General features: G+C 37.8%; 2 protein-coding genes across 5 annotated transcripts; one reads left to right on the top strand and one right to left on the bottom strand.

Annotated features, from left to right (window-relative positions):
- Positions 1 to 3: 3 nt before the first annotated feature.
- hcn5 (hyperpolarization activated cyclic nucleotide-gated potassium channel 5) lies at positions 4 to 15,746 on the bottom strand. Of its 4 annotated transcripts, none has more exons than XM_042426875.1 (14): positions 15,094 to 15,746; positions 12,540 to 12,669; positions 11,046 to 11,175; positions 10,723 to 10,832; positions 8,912 to 9,861; positions 7,911 to 8,097; positions 7,149 to 7,253; positions 6,717 to 6,854; positions 5,864 to 6,025; positions 5,027 to 5,120; positions 4,779 to 4,906; positions 4,458 to 4,604; positions 3,783 to 4,020; positions 4 to 1,155 (listed from the first exon to the last, which is right to left on the bottom strand). In XM_042426875.1, the coding sequence occupies exons 5-14, from the start codon at positions 9,355 to 9,357 to the stop codon at positions 983 to 985; spliced, it is 1,818 nt and encodes a 605-aa protein (XP_042282809.1). In that variant the 5' UTR covers positions 9,358 to 9,861; positions 10,723 to 10,832; positions 11,046 to 11,175; positions 12,540 to 12,669; positions 15,094 to 15,746; the 3' UTR covers positions 4 to 982. The 4 variants fall into 4 exon arrangements, with proteins under 4 accessions (XP_042282809.1, XP_042282808.1, XP_042282811.1 ...); XM_042426874.1 differs by lacking the exon at positions 15,094 to 15,746 and adding an exon at positions 14,547 to 14,692; XM_042426877.1 differs by lacking the exons at positions 11,046 to 11,175; positions 15,094 to 15,746 and adding an exon at positions 14,547 to 14,692 and having other exon boundaries at positions 12,536 to 12,669.
- Positions 14,679 to 17,647, top strand: LOC121907359 (cytochrome c oxidase copper chaperone). Its single transcript, XM_042426879.1, has 4 exons — positions 14,679 to 14,783; positions 15,754 to 15,884; positions 15,963 to 16,072; positions 17,424 to 17,647. The coding sequence occupies exons 2-3, from the start codon at positions 15,766 to 15,768 to the stop codon at positions 16,045 to 16,047; spliced, it is 204 nt and encodes a 67-aa protein (XP_042282813.1). The 5' UTR covers positions 14,679 to 14,783; positions 15,754 to 15,765; the 3' UTR covers positions 16,048 to 16,072; positions 17,424 to 17,647.
- The last annotated feature ends 1,440 nt before the right edge of the window (positions 17,648 to 19,087 follow it).

The raw sequence follows: 19,087 nt of genomic DNA, 5'->3' as shown, positions 1-19,087 counted from the left end.
AGCCGTCTGATGTTATTGCTTTATTTCTGTTGCTTTCACAGTGGCATTAACTTGTCTTGTGTAATATTACTTACAAATAAATGTCATTTTAGAGAAAAAGAAAAACGACACTGTACATTTGAGTATTTTACCTTCCTTTAAAGAAAAATTATGGTTTATTACAATTTGGGCTTTTATTTATGCAGCTTTGGCTATCGTTTCTAGCATTTATGATATTACCTAACAAGGTAATATGTGAGATCAGGGAACATGGTGACATTGCAACGACAAAGTCCAACTGTGCAGGGAACACGAGTGATCAGATGATCAGACAGATCGTAAATAAACCGTTATAAACAGTTTATCCATATTATCTGAAACACTTTATTTGGGGGTAAAACTTTCTGACTGCAGAAAGTGAGTTGGCCTGCATACTTTCTCTGACATCAACAACCAAAGCATTCAGTATATGTTGTGGCATTTGTTTAACTAAGTTTAGCTGACAAACCCCCCATGAAAACTGACTGCTTGTGTTTCTTGAACCATCAGACTTCTTTTTGGCAATGGTTCTGTGTTCCCAGACCTCAGTAACCTAATTAATCTGAATAACTTGGTGAGTACAATGTTGTTATGGATAGGAATAATGACCAAAACTTAGTCGTATGAAACCATAATTTTCCTTTAAGACTTGCCGAATCTTCTTTTGTTTGGTCACATAAATATGCATTAGTTGTCCAGACATCACTGCTAAACTGCAACATTTACAAGGAAGCAGAGATGAAACGTTGGACCTCTTTACTGTTGAGGCCTTAGTTTATTGCTGATAACTGATGGATTAGAAGACAAAATAACTCCCAGTCAGCTCTAAAACTGTCCATCTAAGAGTCCAACTCGTGCCCAGATGTGGAATCATCCACAGTCTTACTGTCCATCTCATAATATCTGTAGCTTCTGTCTTTTTCATTCAGTAAAACAGACAGAAGTCCAGGGAGTGTTTTTGATCTTACACAAGTCCGCCATCAGAGTTGAGCTGAACCATTTTTTCTAAGTCCTTCTTGACTTCTGGGAAGCCCCGCAGTGCCTCCTGAAAGTCGTCCCAGGACAGAGAGAAGCACTGGCAGTCAGTCAGCGCCTTCACTGTGGCCAGATGTTTGCCTTTAGTCAGCACACATGTCTCTGTTGAACACACGGAGGGAGCCACAAGAGCGTGGTTAATGAGCGAGTAAACCCTAATGACGGGGATGAGATCTGACAATTAATCCTAAATTAAATAACCAGACTTCGGGAAGCCTGCTTAGCTCTAAATGCTGCTGAGGTTTGCTGCCAAAAAGATTAGGACCCGATCCCACTTAAAGCTGGAGAATTAAATAAATCCCCCAATTGGAAAAGATAGATTTATTCACTTTGGTTTGGCAGTTTAAAAAAAAAAAAAGCTTCTTGCTCACCTATGCAAACAAACAGAGGCTTGCATGTGTATCCAGTATGTGTGCGTGAAGTGATAAAACAATAAACAATGAATACTGAGCAAGCAACAAACTCTAGGGCTGAAAATGAATCCGCGGCACGTGGAAATGCCAAAAACTGTAGTTCCTTGAATGGCCATTTGAGGTTGGTGCCAAAAGCGAGTCAATCCCCATAAATGCCCGATGCCCATGTTAAAATGCCCAACTTTACAGCAGAAATGAACATATCTACAGCCTGGTACAAAAAACAGTTTTGATCACTATAGCTAATTTCCCCATTCATGACAACTGTGCGGGTGGTTTATTTCTTATATAACTCACCCGTTTAATTTCTATTAAGGCTAAAAGTAAAAAAAAAAAGTAATTAAGGGCATAGCCGCTTTGAGTGACAGGTGGGTGCCGTCAAAGGCAAATTGCTACCACTGCAACAACGTTGGATAGATAACTAAACCATGGCACAACCCCAGATTTCCGGAGTATAGGCGTAGCTGAAGCCGTCACTATTTCATTGTTTTTTCAGTTCAAGTTAATTGTAACATTTTGGTTGCCTAAAAAAGACCCTCTAAAGAGTCGGATGTTCAGTTTTTTCCGGTAAGTACATTTTGTCTTAATGGTTTTAAGCCTGTTTTTTGCTGGTGAAAATTAGCATTAATATTATCACAGTTAACCATAGACTGTAAATGCACTAACCAAGCTAGCAGCTAGCATAAGGGTCAGCTCCACCCTGGCTCCAAAATTCCAAGATGGTGACGGTCAAAATGCCAAACTCGAGGCTTCAAAACAGGAGTCCACAAACCAATAGCTGATGTCACATTGGCTATGTCCATAGTTTTTACAGTCTATGATGCTGAGCAATGAAAAATTAAACTTTCAAAATCACACTAAATTTGCCTAAAATCTAAACCTAATGCCACCAGAAGGGAACTGCTGCTGCCATTTCACAGTAGTAATTTTAATAAAAGAATCTAAATACCAATAGTTGTATCTAGCCGTGTAGATAGATTTGGTTTTATTTGTCCAAGTTCGGATATATAGATAGATTTGAAATATGACATGAAATATCTCTTCTCAGAAACATTATCCCTGTTACTGTGGATAATCCACAGAACATGCTGTCAACCATTTTCAAAGTTTTAGTTCACAGTGAGGTCTGTGGATTATCCAGAATACAACTGTTTTATAAGACAAATAACTGATCGAATTTTAAATGGATTTTGCCATGATGTCCTTAAGCTGCAGACTATGCAATCCAATCCAATAGCGCTGCAATATACCTTTGTTTCTCTGACACAGTTTCAACATGGATTACTACTCTTAATTGCAGTTATGTTGCAGGGCTTTTGAACAGCTTACTTACAGCATGTTCTGTGGATTATCAGGGACACTGTTTCTGGAGACACATTGCTGCTGATATTTCTTTATGTAATTTTTCAATGCTATGAGTACCACAAATTACATTTCATTCACCTCTATTATCTTAGGGTTGTGACAGAAAACTTCAAACCTTAAAACATCCTAAAACCTGGACAAATAAGGTAAAAACTATCTGCATAGTTAGAGACTATCAGGGGTAAGTGAGAAAATTTGCTTTTTGCAATTTGTGTGACCCTGTAAGATTATTTTGCCATAGGTTAATACAAAGGTTAATATTCTACAGTATGAGTATTAATTTAAAACCCTGATGCACACAACGGTGAAAATAAGAAACTTCACACTGATGACAACTGAGCAAAAGACATTCTCTAAGGAAGACCATGAGATATGGTTGAAAAGCTGGTAGGGGACCTTTTCTTTTCTTTCTTTATCAAAGTCAAATTCTCAGTTACATTTCATGGTGATCTAATCTCATGTGGCATGCTGGCACTTTTTATTGTTTCTGTTCAACGTTCATTATGTAATACTGGTGCAGTTTTGTTATGTACTTATTGTACTTTTGCTTTAGGTAATCCAGATGTTTCTAGGGGTTTTCTAAGGTTAGGTAATACCAATGTTTAAGTTTAAGACTGTGGCCTTGATATGAAATGTATTATCTTCTCCCTGAATTTTCCTAACTTCTTTGGGTTAAAAATGCATTTGGTCCTGGTTTGTATTTTTCTAGAAGCAAGAGAATATAGTTTCCAGTTGAATGGGTTGAGAACTGTGTGAAACATATAAAACACATTCTGGTACATTAATTCCTCTAATGTGACCCATTTATGAAATTCTCTGATGTTCCTCCACTTCCTTTTCCTCTTTCACTTCAAATTCCCTGTCTTTCTCTGTCTTTTAATCACTTATCAAATTACTGAATATTTTACACTATGTTCCAAATATTCTATTATCAGAATAAATCCAACCCACCTCCAAAAAAGTCTCCATCACACAGCTCTCTCTCGTAGGAATCAGTCTCCACAAGGACCTGGCCGTGATCGATGAAGAACATGCGGTCGCCTGGTACGTTCTGTCGGACGATGACGTCTCCCTCCTGGTAAACCTCATAATCCAGTTTCAGGAGGATCACATTGATGAAGTTTTCATCTCTATTCTGAAACATTGGCACTTTTCTCAGCAGCCGGCTGCACATCATCTCCAGGATTTGCTGAAAAACAAATAAAAATATCATGTTACATGGAAAATGCAGGACAATTATAAAACACTGTGTGGAAAAATCTATGAGATGACCAAAGACCCAAAGGAAATGACTGAAGGACAACAAAGCCTAGCAAGATATTACATAAAAAACATAAATAACCAATAATGAGTTAAATTCTTAAATTACAATATATTAATGTGAGGGACACAAACTTAAATTTTGTTAACAACTTTCTGACAGTTTGAAGACCGATCAATTAATCTAGAATATAATCAAAAGATGAATTGATTAAGAAAATTATGAGGAGTTGCAGCCCTAACTGTCACTTAATATTGGTGTCAATATGAGGTGCATCCTATGGGCCATCTTTCAAACAAATCAAATAAAAGCAGCAGTTAAGCAATGAGCATGAAGTTCTAAGCAGAGAGGAGCCACAGCTGTACCTCTTTGAGTGATGAGGACACCGTGGCCATGACGTCTTTCTCATCAAACCATTTCCCTCCATAGCGGGCCTGGTAGTAGTTGCTGATACGAAGCTGCAGCTCTGGTGGGAGCTTCATGAAGGCCATGTAGTGCTCCAAACGGCTCATCTGTGGAGAGTCACAATGTTTTCAGGCAGGAGCCGGCTTCCATGACACATAGTTTGACAGCACCAAGAGCTTTTTGAGCTGCATACTACATTTCTCAATTTTATTTAAAATGTAGTAACTTTACTACTGTGCTGTATTTGTTGATGAGGGATAGTACGTGTCACCCATGAGGACCTTGCTCTTGTACTCCTTTGCTGCTGGGTCGATGTTAGCTATCATGGTTGTAGCGTTGGCTACGAGGACGGTGTACATCAGACAGCCGGACACCATGCTGACCATGACGATCCACATTTCAACATAATCTGAGGAACACGACACCGATACAGGAGCTTGTTTAGTGTGAAATGGTGGGTATTTATAGCTGAGAGAGAATATACGCCTGGGCTTTGCTAGTGCTGGATATAGACAATCAATATTCTCACTTGTGGGTGCATCCATGGAGCCATAAGAGAGAGCAATCATCTGTGAGAGAGCACGGAAAACTCCCCAAGAGTACTTCACGATCACTGTGGCGTTCTGGAGGAAAAATGTTTAATCTTTAGTGATTTTTTTTGTAGTTCTGAATCTTCACAATAACAATAAGTCTTTTCACTGTTTTACACTTATAACAGCTAGAGTGCTGTTCATGCATTTTTTATACATTTTACATTTTATATTTTACTACTTACATTTTTATTTGGTTTTAAAATCTGCAAAAACAATACCATGCGACAGTAGCACAAATACAACAAAACATAGAACAGAAAGTTATCATTGCGTACTCTGACATATACGTTCTAATTTCCTGTTATTCCATGAAAATGGTAAGCTGATTGTCATCTTATTTTGTGTAAATAACCCACTTTTTCTTAATTTTTGTTAAAACATTTCCTTTAATTCTCAAATGATAGCTCAATTTTCCATTTAATAAGTTTCCTGAACAATATCAAGCAATTATTCTTTTCCTGGAGCATAAGCTTTAAACCAATTTCTCTTTATAGCTTTTTTCTGCACACATTACTGTTTTTACCCTGGAATAATTGTAGCGCCTGTGGAGGAAGCTGGAATCAGAGAATGTGTTGTATTTTTGCTTGAAAAATGATTTAAATAAAAAAAAAACAATTAGCTGATTTTCAAAACAGTTGACTTTAATTAATTTTCTACACATAAGGGTTTTAAAGGAAAGTGGACACACTAATTAAGTCATTCAAAACACCTCATCTATAACCATCATCATTCATTCTGTCTGTCTAAAGAAAGTTTTATGAAATTAGTTTTACCATCAAGTTTTCTTTGCGGACCCAGCAGTCAGTGGGAAACTCCTCCAGCATGGGCACAAAGTACTGGATGCAGCCGTTCCAGTGACACAGCAGGAAAATCATCATGAACAGAGATAAGATACGGAAGAACAGGCGGACCACCTCCAAGTTTGCATTTGACACCTGTCAGAAGGAGATGACAGAAAACAACAGTGATAATATGATAATTGGCTGAGATGTGTGCCATGTTACATACTGGCACAGTGATAATATCAACAGCAAAAAAAACTATGAAAGAGTCCCAGGTTACAAACTCATCTAACAATAAAAGTAACCAAACAGATTCCTTTATTTTTTTTGTAAAATTAATAAATGAGTGAGAATGTAAAAAATAAAAATTTTCAAAGCGAGAGGGCCCCGTAACAACAACACAGTACCAAAACACACACCAGAAACTATTTTTTTCAGGCACTAGTTCCAGGCTGAGTCACACACAAATTACAGACGAGACACATTATGCAATATCCAGATCACGGCCAAGATATATTGCCTTTCATTATGAGATTACAATGAACATTAACACAATACATTTAAGGTGTCCTATCCCTTTTGTGTTTTCCCGACCTCTGTTGTTTGAGCCCAGTCTTAGTGTATGAGGGATTAGAAACAAGAAAACGCTAAAAAACAAAAACAATACAAACAAACAGTTGATTTAGGAGCAGTGTGTCAGCTCTTGTTTAACAAATGACATTGTAAGTGATTAAAGTCAGATTTGTCATTGGAGCCAGGTCTGGTAAAGTATCTGCAGGTAGGAGAAAGGTTGATTGGATTTCAAAGGTGAGCTTTGAAGACTGTCCAGCCGTTTGAAACTTACTTTCTCCACCTCATTGAAAAACCTGACCAGTCTGGACACTCGAGCCAGCCTGATCAAGCTGAGGATCCGCACAAACATCAATATCCTCATCATCTTGTTGGTCTTGGAGGGGTTGTCGTCATTGTGGTACTGTAAGTCCTGGGATGATAAAATACAGATGCTGAATTCATGCTTAAAAATATTTGATTTTTTATGGTATAATCTATTTTCGTCAATTGGACTTTAGTATAATATATTTTTTAAAACATCTTATTTGTTTCCTCTATTTCATTTTTTCTTTATTAATTATTGTCTGTAAATCACATCTCATACTGCTACATAAGTTGTTTATTACAAACCATCAACAAATCATGTTAAATTAAGAGCATAACTAAAAAATTACTGCAGCACACTCTTGGCTGTTTGCTGCTTCAAAGTTTGTTCATTAATTACCGCAAACAGCAGTATATAGCCGATTGGGAAAGCAGCTATAACGTCCGGTATGAACCATGTCCTCAGGTAACTCACTCGGATCCGCTTGATATCCAGAATAGCTTCCTGTGAGAAAGAACAGAGCAGCAGATTGAGCAGATGGATGAAGATGCTCAGCAGCACATGCAACGATCAGATGTATAATTTAATACTTGAACTGAATCAATATTTTGGGAGTTTGTCCAGAAATTAGAGGGAGACAGACAGGTCAGCTGAGTTTAGCGATGTGCTCGGAGGAAATCAACATTAATGTGACAGCGTTGTTGAATTGTTGCCGAGGCACATACATGAATATTTTAAACTGGCTTGATAGAGGCGGAAACCGACTGAGAATAAATCTGGCAAAACCAGATGCTTGCGTGGTCCAGAGTAAACACCACAGGAAGAAAAAACACCACAGATGGGCCATTTGTGATTGGCATGATGGAAATCATAAAGCATGAGCAGATGAAAACAAACAGGATATAGTCAACATAATACTTAAATGGAAATGTTATACTTCTCATTTATCCAATACATCATGATCCCTGTTATAAAATCAAACAGCAGGTGCCAATTTCGCCCATTTCCAGGAGCTAAAGGAAAGGAGGGGGTATTTGTTAATCTAGCCTTTCGTGTATCAAGTAGATTACAGATGGGGCAGAGATGGATTGTATGTGCTTGTCTGTGCAGGGATTATAGTCTTCCAGATTGTGTCTGAAAATAGAGTACAGCCACTCTCACCTCGCCGTCCTCTGCTATGATGCCCATTCGGAAATTCAGAGCTACATCAATCAGGAACAGCGTGTCTGAAAACACGTTAAAACCTTCCCATGCCAGCCCGCTGTTTCCATCCAGAAAGGCTATCTCCATGGGAATCCCAATCAGGTTCAGAAATGTGATGGCCATCATGCACATAATGTAGTAACTCCTGCAGGAAAGAGATCACAAGCCATATGTGTGAGTTTTGACTAACCCTTAGATCTTATTTTCCATGTAGGTTTGGAGAGGAAAGTCTCAGTTCATTTGCCATGAGGGACTCATTAGACAGTCGTGCTGCAGTCGGTAAGGCAAGCTGATTTATGCACACTAAATACTTTGATACTGTAACTGCACATCTCCTCAGCCAGGGTTCAATTGCCAGGCTCAAATAACTCTGCTCTGTGATCCCGATTGTTTCATTCCTTCTCTGTTTTCACTCCATCTGATCACATTACAGACTAATAATAACAATATTGCAGGGATAATGTGACTCCAGCTGTCTGGGAAAATATGTTTTCATAGACACACCACTCTAATCCTCCACTCTCATCTTATATAATATCATGTTATAATATTTTCAATTCTCCTATATTGATGATTAACCTTAGGATTTTTTTCTTACTTTTAGGTTAGTAATTTTGCTTCTTTGCTCTTCACAATTTAATTGTAATTAGTATATATGTCTGTTTTTGTTTTCAGAGGGTTTTCTGACTGCGCCTTCAGAGGTGCACTAACAAACATGATTGTTGTATCAATGCAAAATTATGATTACTATATTATTGCACTGTTACACTGTTGACTAATGTTCGATGCTGGTTAGTAATGCAAAATGGCAGCAAAATGGAGGAAACTGTTAAGATAAGACTGCATCTGGGAGGGAAATGAAGTAAATATTTAACTACAGAACAACTTTTAGAGAAACTAAAAGTGGAAGTTGTGGCTCATTACAGGACTGGCCTGAATCTATCAAATATATTAAATACCTCATGAGGCTGAACGGATGAATGACAAAGACTCCGCTCTGCAGCTGCCGGATGCACTCTTTCTCCACGGCCACCTCGCTGCCGTACATGTACAGGGACTGTCTGTTCAGCTGTGGGAGCAGCAGGGCTCTCCATCCACAGGTGGCTGTGGTGCATCCCACGGCGGGACTTTTTAGTTTCTCCATGGCCGACCTCAGTCCGCTCTGATCATCCGAACGCTCAGGCCATCCTCTCCTCTCTGCTCTGCTTCCTTTTTCTTCTCTGGACGAGTGGGGTCTGACTTTGCTCTCCTCTACCAGTCCTGACCTCCCCTTTTGGTCACAAGGTAATTTTCCATCAAGGCTCCCAACCTCTGGGCTTATTGAAGCTGTGCGAAGCGAGGCGAGTGGGTACCCGTCTCTCTGCTCCCTCTCTCTCTCTCCCTCTCTCTCTCTCTCTCTCTCCATCTGCCTCTCTCTATTTCTGCCCCCACCCCACCCCTCTACTTCTTTTCTTTTTCTCCCAGCTCATCAACTATTCAGTATCTGTGTCTCATCCCCACATGAATCAAGCCGTGTCAGGAGGGTAAGGTCCAGCTCACATTAATACTGAAGACAATGGATATGTGCGCGTGTGTGTGTGTGTGTGTGTGTAGGGAGGGAGGGCATCATTATTATTGTCATCTGAATTAGACATGTGGCAGCATGTGCAGGCACAAGTTCAGTCTGGGCCATCTCTACCAGGGATGTAATTAAACACTGTACTGTGTTACCTGATGCTGTACATATACTCACAGCTCTGAGCCAGCTCCTGCGATGTTTGTTTGTATTACATTTCACATCAGCACCAAAACAAAACAGAAGCTGAGATATTTTCATTTTGAGGATTACGTAGTAGCAGATTGGGGATTTTACTCAGCTGGATCTTTTTCATTTTTCTCGGTTGGATGTACGATTCAATGCAAGCAAAGTCTGAGAAATGAAAAATAGAAATGATATTAGAGGAGCAGCGCAGTGGGATTAACTGAGAGGTCATGTCAGTAGGTAAGGTGAATTACTGGCAGCTTAGTGCATGAGATGTGTCTAATAATGTGAAGGGCATTTTATGAGATTAATGTTTTTTTTTAGAATATTTTTGGTTCATGTTAGATTGCTTGCAATAGGAAGGTACAGAGAAAAACTTGTGTCTTGGCCCTGTAATAGACTGCCAACCTATGCAGGTGCACTCAGCCTTCAGCCCCTTGTGACCCTGAACAGGATAAGTGCTTTAGTGAAATTATTGAATGTCCTATTAAGCTATTGTAGCTTTTGTTTCAGTAGCTTGTAACTGTTAAGCATGAAATCTAAGCTACATTTTTCAAATCATATAATAATCTTGCTCTAGCAACCAGATCTGCCATGGCCTGTCAGTATTTGCTGTAGGAGGGCTGAGTGAAAGTAGTTTGTGTGTTCTGACATTGGGTCAGACCATCAACTCTGATTAGGTTTAGGCAACTAAAACTACTTGGAAACAACATTTACTGTTGGTAGGAGACAATATACGAACAATTTGTATGCCTACCCGACTTGAGAGTCACATTTGCTATCCAGCAAAATAACAGAAGAAACTGTTGTGGATGTGTTCTTTACTTTAGGTGTTTCAAAAAACACTGGTTATTAATGTTACACTGTAATCTAGTAAAAGATTGGTTAGTTTTTTTCAGGCCTGCTGCCTTGATTTATTCACTGTGTTGATATGTGACAAGTTCTCTGTTACAACAGAGTTTATTGTGATATACATGGGAGATTGTTTGTTTGCTGCCGAATAAAGAAAGACGAACAAACAGTGCTTACATTTCTGTATTTCTAGAAGCAGCTAGAAGCTTTGTGCAGACAGGAAGAAGAGGTGACAGACGGTCAGGACTTCAAAGCTCTACTCCTCTCTTCCTTCAGGGTGCAGACTTCTAGAAAATAAAAATAGAGACAGACTTTAGATAAAACTGAGTCATTTGATGGGCATTTCAATGCCTCCTGTATGTTTTTCATTAGTAGGTGTTAAGTGCCACATTATAAGGACTGTTCTACTGTGAAAAACGAAGCAAAGTCTGTAGCAGAGGGTGTTTCAAATAAGGTGCATATCTATCATACAAACCAGAGCAAACAAATAATATGCTTACTTGCTCATTTATCTAGCACACAGCTGGCCCTCAAACTAGAATAAGTGACTCAGTGCCTCTGCTTACGCACTGCTTTGCTGTGGTGACGCACAGGACACCCAGTAGACATGTGAAAACACACATACCTTTCCTGTTGTAGGACAGAAAATGAACTTTTTTCATATTACAAAACTCCCAGGCAACTGTTGTATATTCTACCCACCAGTAGCTATCTTTTACAGCACAGGATATGATATCTGCCAAAAATAGTTGAGAGTATAGAAAACCATCAATGATTACAAAAAACACTGCTTTACTTTTTAATGATTAAAACGAAGAATAAAAACGTCATTCTGAGATTTTACAGAAACACACTACAGTGTAGAGCTGTAAAAAAGTTGATTAATTGATTAGTTGACAAAACATTGACAATAAGCAACAACTTTTAGGACTCAATTAACTTTTTTTAGTCATTTATCAAGTAAAAATGAAAAACATTCTCTGGTTCCAGCTTCGCAAATGGGAGGATTTGCTGTGAATCATCCAGTTTTCAGTTATTGAGACACAGTGGAACTGTTAAATGAATATCTTTGGATTTTGGATTGTTGGTCAGAAAAAAATAGTCATTTTAAGATGTCTCGGGAACTTGTGATGATTTTTCCCTGTTCCTAACCCTAATCTTAACCCTTATAGACTATATAATTAATTAGAAAAAATAGTGGTCATATTAGTCAATGTTGTAGATAGTATGTTTTCACTGCCCTATCACAGTGATGTTCTTATCTAGTACATTGATCTGTACACAATATTACTATGATACAATCTGAAAACCTCTCCAAGGCATAATATAAATGAAAGCACAAAAATGTCAACCATAATAGTTTTGTACTTTTTTGCCACACTTGTGTATTATGAAAAAATGACACATCATATTTACAGTACTTCTCCACTGGCTGACTAACAGAGAAGTTAACACACTAAAATAATGGTACTGAGCAGTTAAATAACACAGTGAAGCCTCAGGTCCATGTTTCTTCTGGAAGTATTTGGCCTCTTCCACCATGAGCTGCCATGATAGATGAAAAATATACAATCCCCCAGTGTGTACTGGCAGATGATGACACAGTACAGGAAAACTTAGGAAAACGTGAGGATGTGAGGATTATGGTGTTGATGAGGCTGATTATGACCCCTACACATAGCCATATTTCTGATGTTGATGTTTCCAGCGAATGTGGAAATTTTCTACAAAACAGGATTGAATAAGAAAAAGAGGGTTTATGAAGGTTCCTTCATTCATCACTGTGTACTTTTACCTCTCACACTATAGTAAGTATGTCAAGTTTAAGTTTATATGCATTGTTCAATTTCATACAAATGCAGTTCAAAGTACTTTACAGGTTGATAAAACATTAAAAAAAGAAAAGCAGCCATGCAGCAACAAAAAAGAAGGTAGATTCATAGGAACAGTAATTATTAAGATCTGCTAGTTTTGTAATTTTGTAACTTACTTACTGTACATGGTGTATACACATGATAGAAGGCCCTGAATTAGCCAATCCAGTCTTTACTTCATTCACTCCCCCACATTGCTGTATGCGTCTTGTAGTCAACATGGCTAAAATTATGGCCACCACTGTTTCATCTGGAGGAAAAAATAAGTAAGCAGTAATAATGAAACAACAGATGATACCCAACAGATGAAAGCATTGAAAACTCCTGATGAGACTGCGGCTACAGTGCATCCTGTAATGTTGTGTCCCTCCTTGATGATGGTTTGATGGATCCAAAGGAGATAATAACCAAATGTATCATCGTCTCCTATGGATTAGCACTTGGTGCAATCTGTACGTTTCAGAAACAGTTGATGACTGCACAGCAGATGGATTTCTCTTGCTCCTGGGACCTTTCTGAGGTTAGTTATATGGCAGTTTAAGAAAGGTTTATCTGAATTTTAATATTATGATACATGAATAATGGTGCAGTAGCAGCAACTTCATCAGTTTTGAGCAGCAGAATGATTGATATTCATTGTATTAATATTTCATGGGTCAGGGCAATTTTGTAGCCATGTGTGTGTGTGTGTGTGTGTGTGTGTGTGCACTGGCTGTGTAGAGGGGGGAATTTGCAGGGGAAAAGAGGTATTAAGCATGTCTTCAAATATTACATCTTTATCTTATACAGATGAAGTGTACTGCATCAACTGCAGTGTCACGTGTCAGTGCCACAGCCTCACTGTTGACAGAGTTTTTCTTAAGTGATCTGAAAATAAATGCCTCACATTCTTAAGAGCCTGCTATCCATATTTTTATGAATCTTGCACTTGTACTTTAAATGATAAAATTATATTTTTACAATACAAGAATAACACTTTTCAGTACATTGTCAGTTTTTATGTTTTAATGACTAAATTTTATATTCTATTACTATTTAGTAAAATGTCCTTAATTTCTGGTGATTTTTCCTGGAGGAATGATTGTAAAGAGCTGTGCTTAAGGCATTTTATTTGTAGCGCTTGGCACAATGTTCCAATGTAATGTAAGAAGTTTTGTTTTTATCTATGTCTGACAAATGTTTCACAACTGCAACTATACTTTGGCGCCTTGTAAGTCCATGTAGGCTGGGCACTCGTATGTGCACGACACACTAACTAACTAACTAACTATTCAAAGACATGCATTCTTGTTTGCTGAATTTATGATGTCTCTTGCACTCTCCAAGCTGTCCTGATATACAGAATTTACTTATGCAAACCCTTAATATATGTTTTTTTCATTGCCATTTTTGTTTATTTTATGTGTATTCATTTATATATTTTTAAATTGTTTATTTTAAACTTTATTTGGTCTCATGTTGTTTGGCTGCAGTTCTTTTGTAATTCCTGGTTGTGTTTAATGTCAGGTTCTTGTTATCTTTTGTACACTGTAGTTGCTATTTTGCCAAAGTTAAATGATGAGTTAGTTATATATAGCTAGTATTTAGGTATAGTTATACAGCTAATTTTGTATTCTAACTTAACCTAACCACTACTTTATACAAAAAATGTCACGTATACATTTTGTTTTATACTATAAAACATATCTGAATGTAGATACACGTCTACTTTGGCATGATTTTTGTGGGCAAAATATGTGGGTTTTTTTCTTTCTTTATTTTTTTGCCTGTGTTTTGTTTAACAATGACCATGTTCACCAAGTTCAAAGCCTGATTTGAAAACACAGAAAATGGGGAATTTTATATAATACCACATGTTGAAGTGAGTTTAGTTTCAGCTAAGTGAGTCTTGAGTTAAGATTTTTTATACTGTTTTCAATGTGAAGAACTTTCACGTTCAACAGAAAAACACATTTTGTCGAATCTAGAAAAATTAAAAGTTACAAAAGCTTATAGGGTACCATCACCACCACCATTCAGTAATGAGAAAAAAAATGCAGAGCCAGGAAAAAGGTTAGATAATAACAAACATGTTTCACTTTCCCGAGGTAAATATCACAATGTATGCATGTAACAAGCTTTTCTTACTGTACATTAATTCCTTCTCTGGTCTCTATTTGTCATGCTAATTTGTTGCCGTTTATGTACAGTAGCTAATTGCTGGAAGTTTCCTTGTAGTTCCTCAATTGTTGCAAAATACTACATATCCCAGAAGTCTCTGTTGACCCCGCTAATCACGTGAGTTTGTATAAAAACCCAACACGTGAGCTTGTTCTCCGTGTGGGTTTGTTCTTGAAGGTGAAGCGTCCGCCGGCCTCCATCCAAGTAAGTTACATAACATAGCTTAGCCACTGCATTTTCTTTCTTTAAATACTACACTACGTTTTCTGATAACTTCATCTTGTCTTTCGTATTAAATGACGACCAGTGGTTGAACCGGTTTAGTGGATAACTTTAACGTCATCACTGTTAGCTAACGTTAGCTAACTTTAGCTGGCGTGAGTGTTATGTAGTGCGCCAAGGGAGTTGTGTAACTTCAAGATAATACTAAATTACAACACAATGGTGGTGGTTCTTTTCAGGCTTGCTCCACCACTTTCATATGCCAAAGACTAATATTTCAAAATCATAATACCTCCTGCTTTTGTTGTGTCGTGTGTGTCGACCAGTACCGATGCTCCTCATCTCAGCTTCATCACACATGCAGCCCTCTTCAGTGCCACTGAATGGGCATAATGATCCTAAGTAGGGCTGCAACAAATTAGTTTCCTTGTGAAAAATTACCAGTACATCTATGTAGAAACCCAAAGTGATTCCTACATGTTGCTTGATTTGTGTAACCAACAGTATACAATTTAAAATATATTTAATTAATAATATTTAGGGCTGAAATATCTAGTCTTGTAATTTTTCAACATTCTTATAACTCTAAAATTGACAAATGGCAACTTTTCACTGATAAGCTGAAATTGGAGAATGTTCTGCACTGACTTTTTAAAAAAAAAAAACAAAAAAAAAAAACTTGCAGTCTACTAGTTTCAGCAATAAGAATAAGCATCTCCAGGTAGACTAACGGGACAATAAGAAATTTACTAAAACATACAGGTGTTTACAATTGTAGGTATTATCTTCCAGGAAGAGGAACTGGCATGCTTGATCAGTATGTTTTACTTTCCTACACTGGTTACACCTGAGTTTGATTCTGTTGGCTCTGCAGAGTTTCATGATATAATCCCACCATGGATGCAGTAAGAAGTCAAATAATGTAAGTCGTCACTCTCCTTATTTCTCCCAGTTCAACCAGAAGATGTCGACCCTGTCTGCTGCCAGCGTGGAGACTGCTGCTGTGACTGACAGCACAGAGCAGAAGAAACCATTAAAACCATGCTGTGCTTGTCCTGAAACAAAGAAAGTCAGGGATGCATGGTAAGAAACTGTCTGGAGGCTGAAAACCTTTCCTTGTTGTTAGAAGTAAAATGTGTTAATTTTTTTTTTTCCTTTTAGCATCATTGAAAAGGGAGAGGAAAACTGCACAGAACTCATTGAGGCACACAAAGATTGCATGAGGCAGCTTGGATTCAAGATTTAACATCTCCCTTTTTTGTGTATGTGTGGTAAGTACAAATCCAAACATCACAAGCTTGCACGCACTCACATGGGTAACTTTTTTTTTTTTTTTTTTTTTTAAGTGTCCCATTAGCTTGTTTGAAACTATAATTTCCTCATTCTGGGTCATTTGTATCCCTCAGCTGTAAACTGATTCATCCAGTGTCAAGTACAAACTTTACTGCAAGACTAGAACACCAGTGCACTGGCATGAATTCCAATTATGAACAAAGTAAAGCAAAACTGGAATATTTCAGCTGTTTTGAACTGGTTTACATGTCAGTCTCTAGAATTACTGTCACATGTGAACTCTATTCTTAAGGGCTTCTGTGCACAGCACAAAGGAGGTCAGAATGGTGCTTTTTTGCAGTGGAGGGTGGGAAGAAAGGTAGTTTAAAATGTGGTGGTGCTGATAACACTGGTTACAGTGCTCTAAACACCGACATTTACATCAGTTTCTTTCATATATTGTGATTCTAATGTTTCCCGGCAACCACTCTAAATTTTTACAAACATGAACCTAAGCTTAAGCACCCACTTAAAACACAGATGCATGGGTTAAAAGATGCATTGGCTTGTGACTGTACATGCTACTTAAATTTTTGCTTTGACCTCTATTTAAACTTAATGATTTGGTTTTTATCTCATTGGTTACCTACAGAACTAGAACTGGAAGTGGCTCAAAGTTACACACTGTTTGCATGTACTGGTGACACTGCTGAGTTGACAACTCTCTGCCAAACCCATTCTGACAACTTAAGTCCAACTTGAATTGAGTCAGTCTAGTGTGTAAATGGGTGCCTGCCCTTTCTGTGAACCATGCAAATGCCTTTGTATTTAACTTCACCCTAGATATCTGCAGGTATTGAGGGTTTTTTTTTTTTTTTTTTTTTTTTTTCTTGGATGCTACACAACAGGTTGTTTACAACACATTCAATTGTCTCTTGGCTACTGCTGATTTCATCCATTGTTGTGCACTAACTGCAGTACCAATCTAGCATCATCTAATGGGCAGAAATGGTGAATGTGTGGTGAGGAGGGGTGGGGCAGGTCTCTTGTGTGCAAACATGCCTGAAACCATGCGGCTCTGTTCCTGTTTCAGCAGTTTAACTGGCCTGGCTGTCTGCCATCCCTTCTGTTTTCATTCACTCTTGTGTAAATGAAATTCATCTTTAGTCAATTGGCTGGAGGAAATATGAATGTACTAATGCATAATAGGTTGCATGCAATGTATCTATCTAAAGCACTTGACATGTTCACTGACTTTGCCTGAGCCTGTTAATGCTCTATTGATAGTTTGTCACAATGGACAATTGGAAACATGAAATGCTCATTGTGTGTGTATTCTCTCTCCTGCAGTGTGCTGTGTGAATGGAAGATGACCCTGGATATTCCTTTCTTCTTTCCCCCTATTTATACCTCAGCTGGAAGGGAAACGTGATAATGATGCACTCTGGCTCGGATGGATGATTGTCCTTCTGTGTTTTGTGAATTTTTTTTTTTTTTTTTTTTAAAGTCTGCAGAATTTGAGAAATGTGACTCTAAAATGCTGTCTGAAATTGAATAAAAATCCTATGCAATAAGCCTATTGTCAAATTGTCTTGTGCAATGCATTTATATAGTATTTAATACTCAGAATAATTGTAATATTTTAACAACTTGTAGTGAAGGTCCTTTCCGCCTGTGAACAGTTGCTTGCCACAGTTGCTGTCCCTGGTATGCACTTAGGCTTAAAAATAACTCCTGCCCCTGCTAAAGTCAATACTTCACAATCTGCATTCTTCCTCCTATAGCATGCCTGGCAGTGCACATCTATTAACACATCCAGGAAACTCCAGCAAAACATCTTTAAAATGCCAAGATATTAACTGATCTGTTCATGCTCATATTTTCAAGAAGGGTTTTCAATAGAATGTTGACATGATTGTTCAGCAATGAGCTATATATATATATTTTTTCCATATCCAAAGTGTTGGTGTACATGAAGGTTCCTTGTGCAGTCACCACCAGTTCACTGACCTTTCACACCTCACAATCTGCACTCTGACCCACTACTTGCTTCTACATGTACATGAGTGTCACACGCAATTTTACTTGGGGGGGACAAGTCATTTTAGCATATGTTTAATTGACCAAGTATTGAAATATGTTGCAGTCAGCACTTTGAGTTGGAAAACAACAGCACAAAAGACACCAAGTCTATCTTCAAACAGTATGAACATCACTGAATGCAGCTTATCATGATGCACCTTTGTATGACTTGGCATTGCAGATCAGTTCTGCAAAGTCTGTTACTAACTGATCAAACAGTTGATTGTTCTCTTTGGTTATGTGGAAAACTGTAGAATCTGTGCACTCAGTGAACACCTGTTTAGACAAGACAGGCCTAATGTGATCACCTGATTGCAGCAGGGTTGATCTATGCAATGATGCAAATCTGTTGAGTGTAAATTGTTAAACATTCATCCCTGCAGTTAGTTGCAATTTCAGGTTGTGTCCTTGAAAACTTTAAATTAGTTACAATTTCATGTTGTGTTTCATGTTGTCTGTACTTGACTTTACATGACTTTCATGATGTCATGCATACAAATAGGCCCAGCCAGCAGGGGTTTACATGACAAATTAATATAACCTGGATCCAGAATGGAGCCCATACATTTTCAAATGATTCTACAAATCTGCCCCCAAAATACAAATTTTCATAACTTGCGTATCAGATTTTCAGTCCTTCTTGTCAGTAGAAAAAATCCTAATCAAGCATACAACTGTAACTTAAAAGAGGGTTTAGGGTTTTGTGGAGCCAGATCATGAAAATGACACTTTTAAGCAATTACAATGTCTAAAATACATATATAGATAATACAAAAGAAAATGGGACTCACCTTTTATTTCTTCCAGATGACAAAGCTCACAAAGTCTATTGTTTTATGAAAAATTTCATATAAAAATAAGAAACAGATTTATTGCCAGGTTTATTGCACATACAAGGATTTTTTCCTGGTGTTTATGGTACATTACAATCA

The sequence above is a fragment of the Thunnus maccoyii genome, chromosome 11 (genome assembly GCF_910596095.1).
Source record: "Thunnus maccoyii chromosome 11, fThuMac1.1, whole genome shotgun sequence".
Taxonomy (NCBI): Eukaryota; Metazoa; Chordata; class Actinopteri; order Scombriformes; family Scombridae; genus Thunnus; species Thunnus maccoyii.
Note: the sequence above shows the minus strand (reverse complement) of the source record. Positions and strands in the feature narration are given on the sequence as shown.

Coding starts and splice junctions, on each gene's coding strand:
- LOC121907359 (XM_042426879.1), top strand. CDS start 15,766: ATGTCGACCCTGTCTGCTGCCAGCGTGGAGACTGCTGCTGTGACTGAC. Junction 15,885..15,962: donor AAGAAAGTCAGGGATGCATG/GTAAGAAACTGT, acceptor TTTTCCTTTTAG/CATCATTGAAAAGGGAGAGG.
- hcn5 (XM_042426875.1), bottom strand. CDS start 9,357: ATGGAGAGAGAGAGAGAGAGAGAGGGAGAGAGAGAGAGGGAGCAGAGA. Junction 6,855..7,148: donor GCTATATACTGCTGTTTGCG/GTAATTAATGAA, acceptor TTATCATCCCAG/GACTTACAGTACCACAATGA. Junction 1,156..3,782: donor TGATGGAGACTTTTTTGGAG/GTGGGTTGGATT, acceptor TGTGTTCAACAG/AGACATGTGTGCTGACTAAA.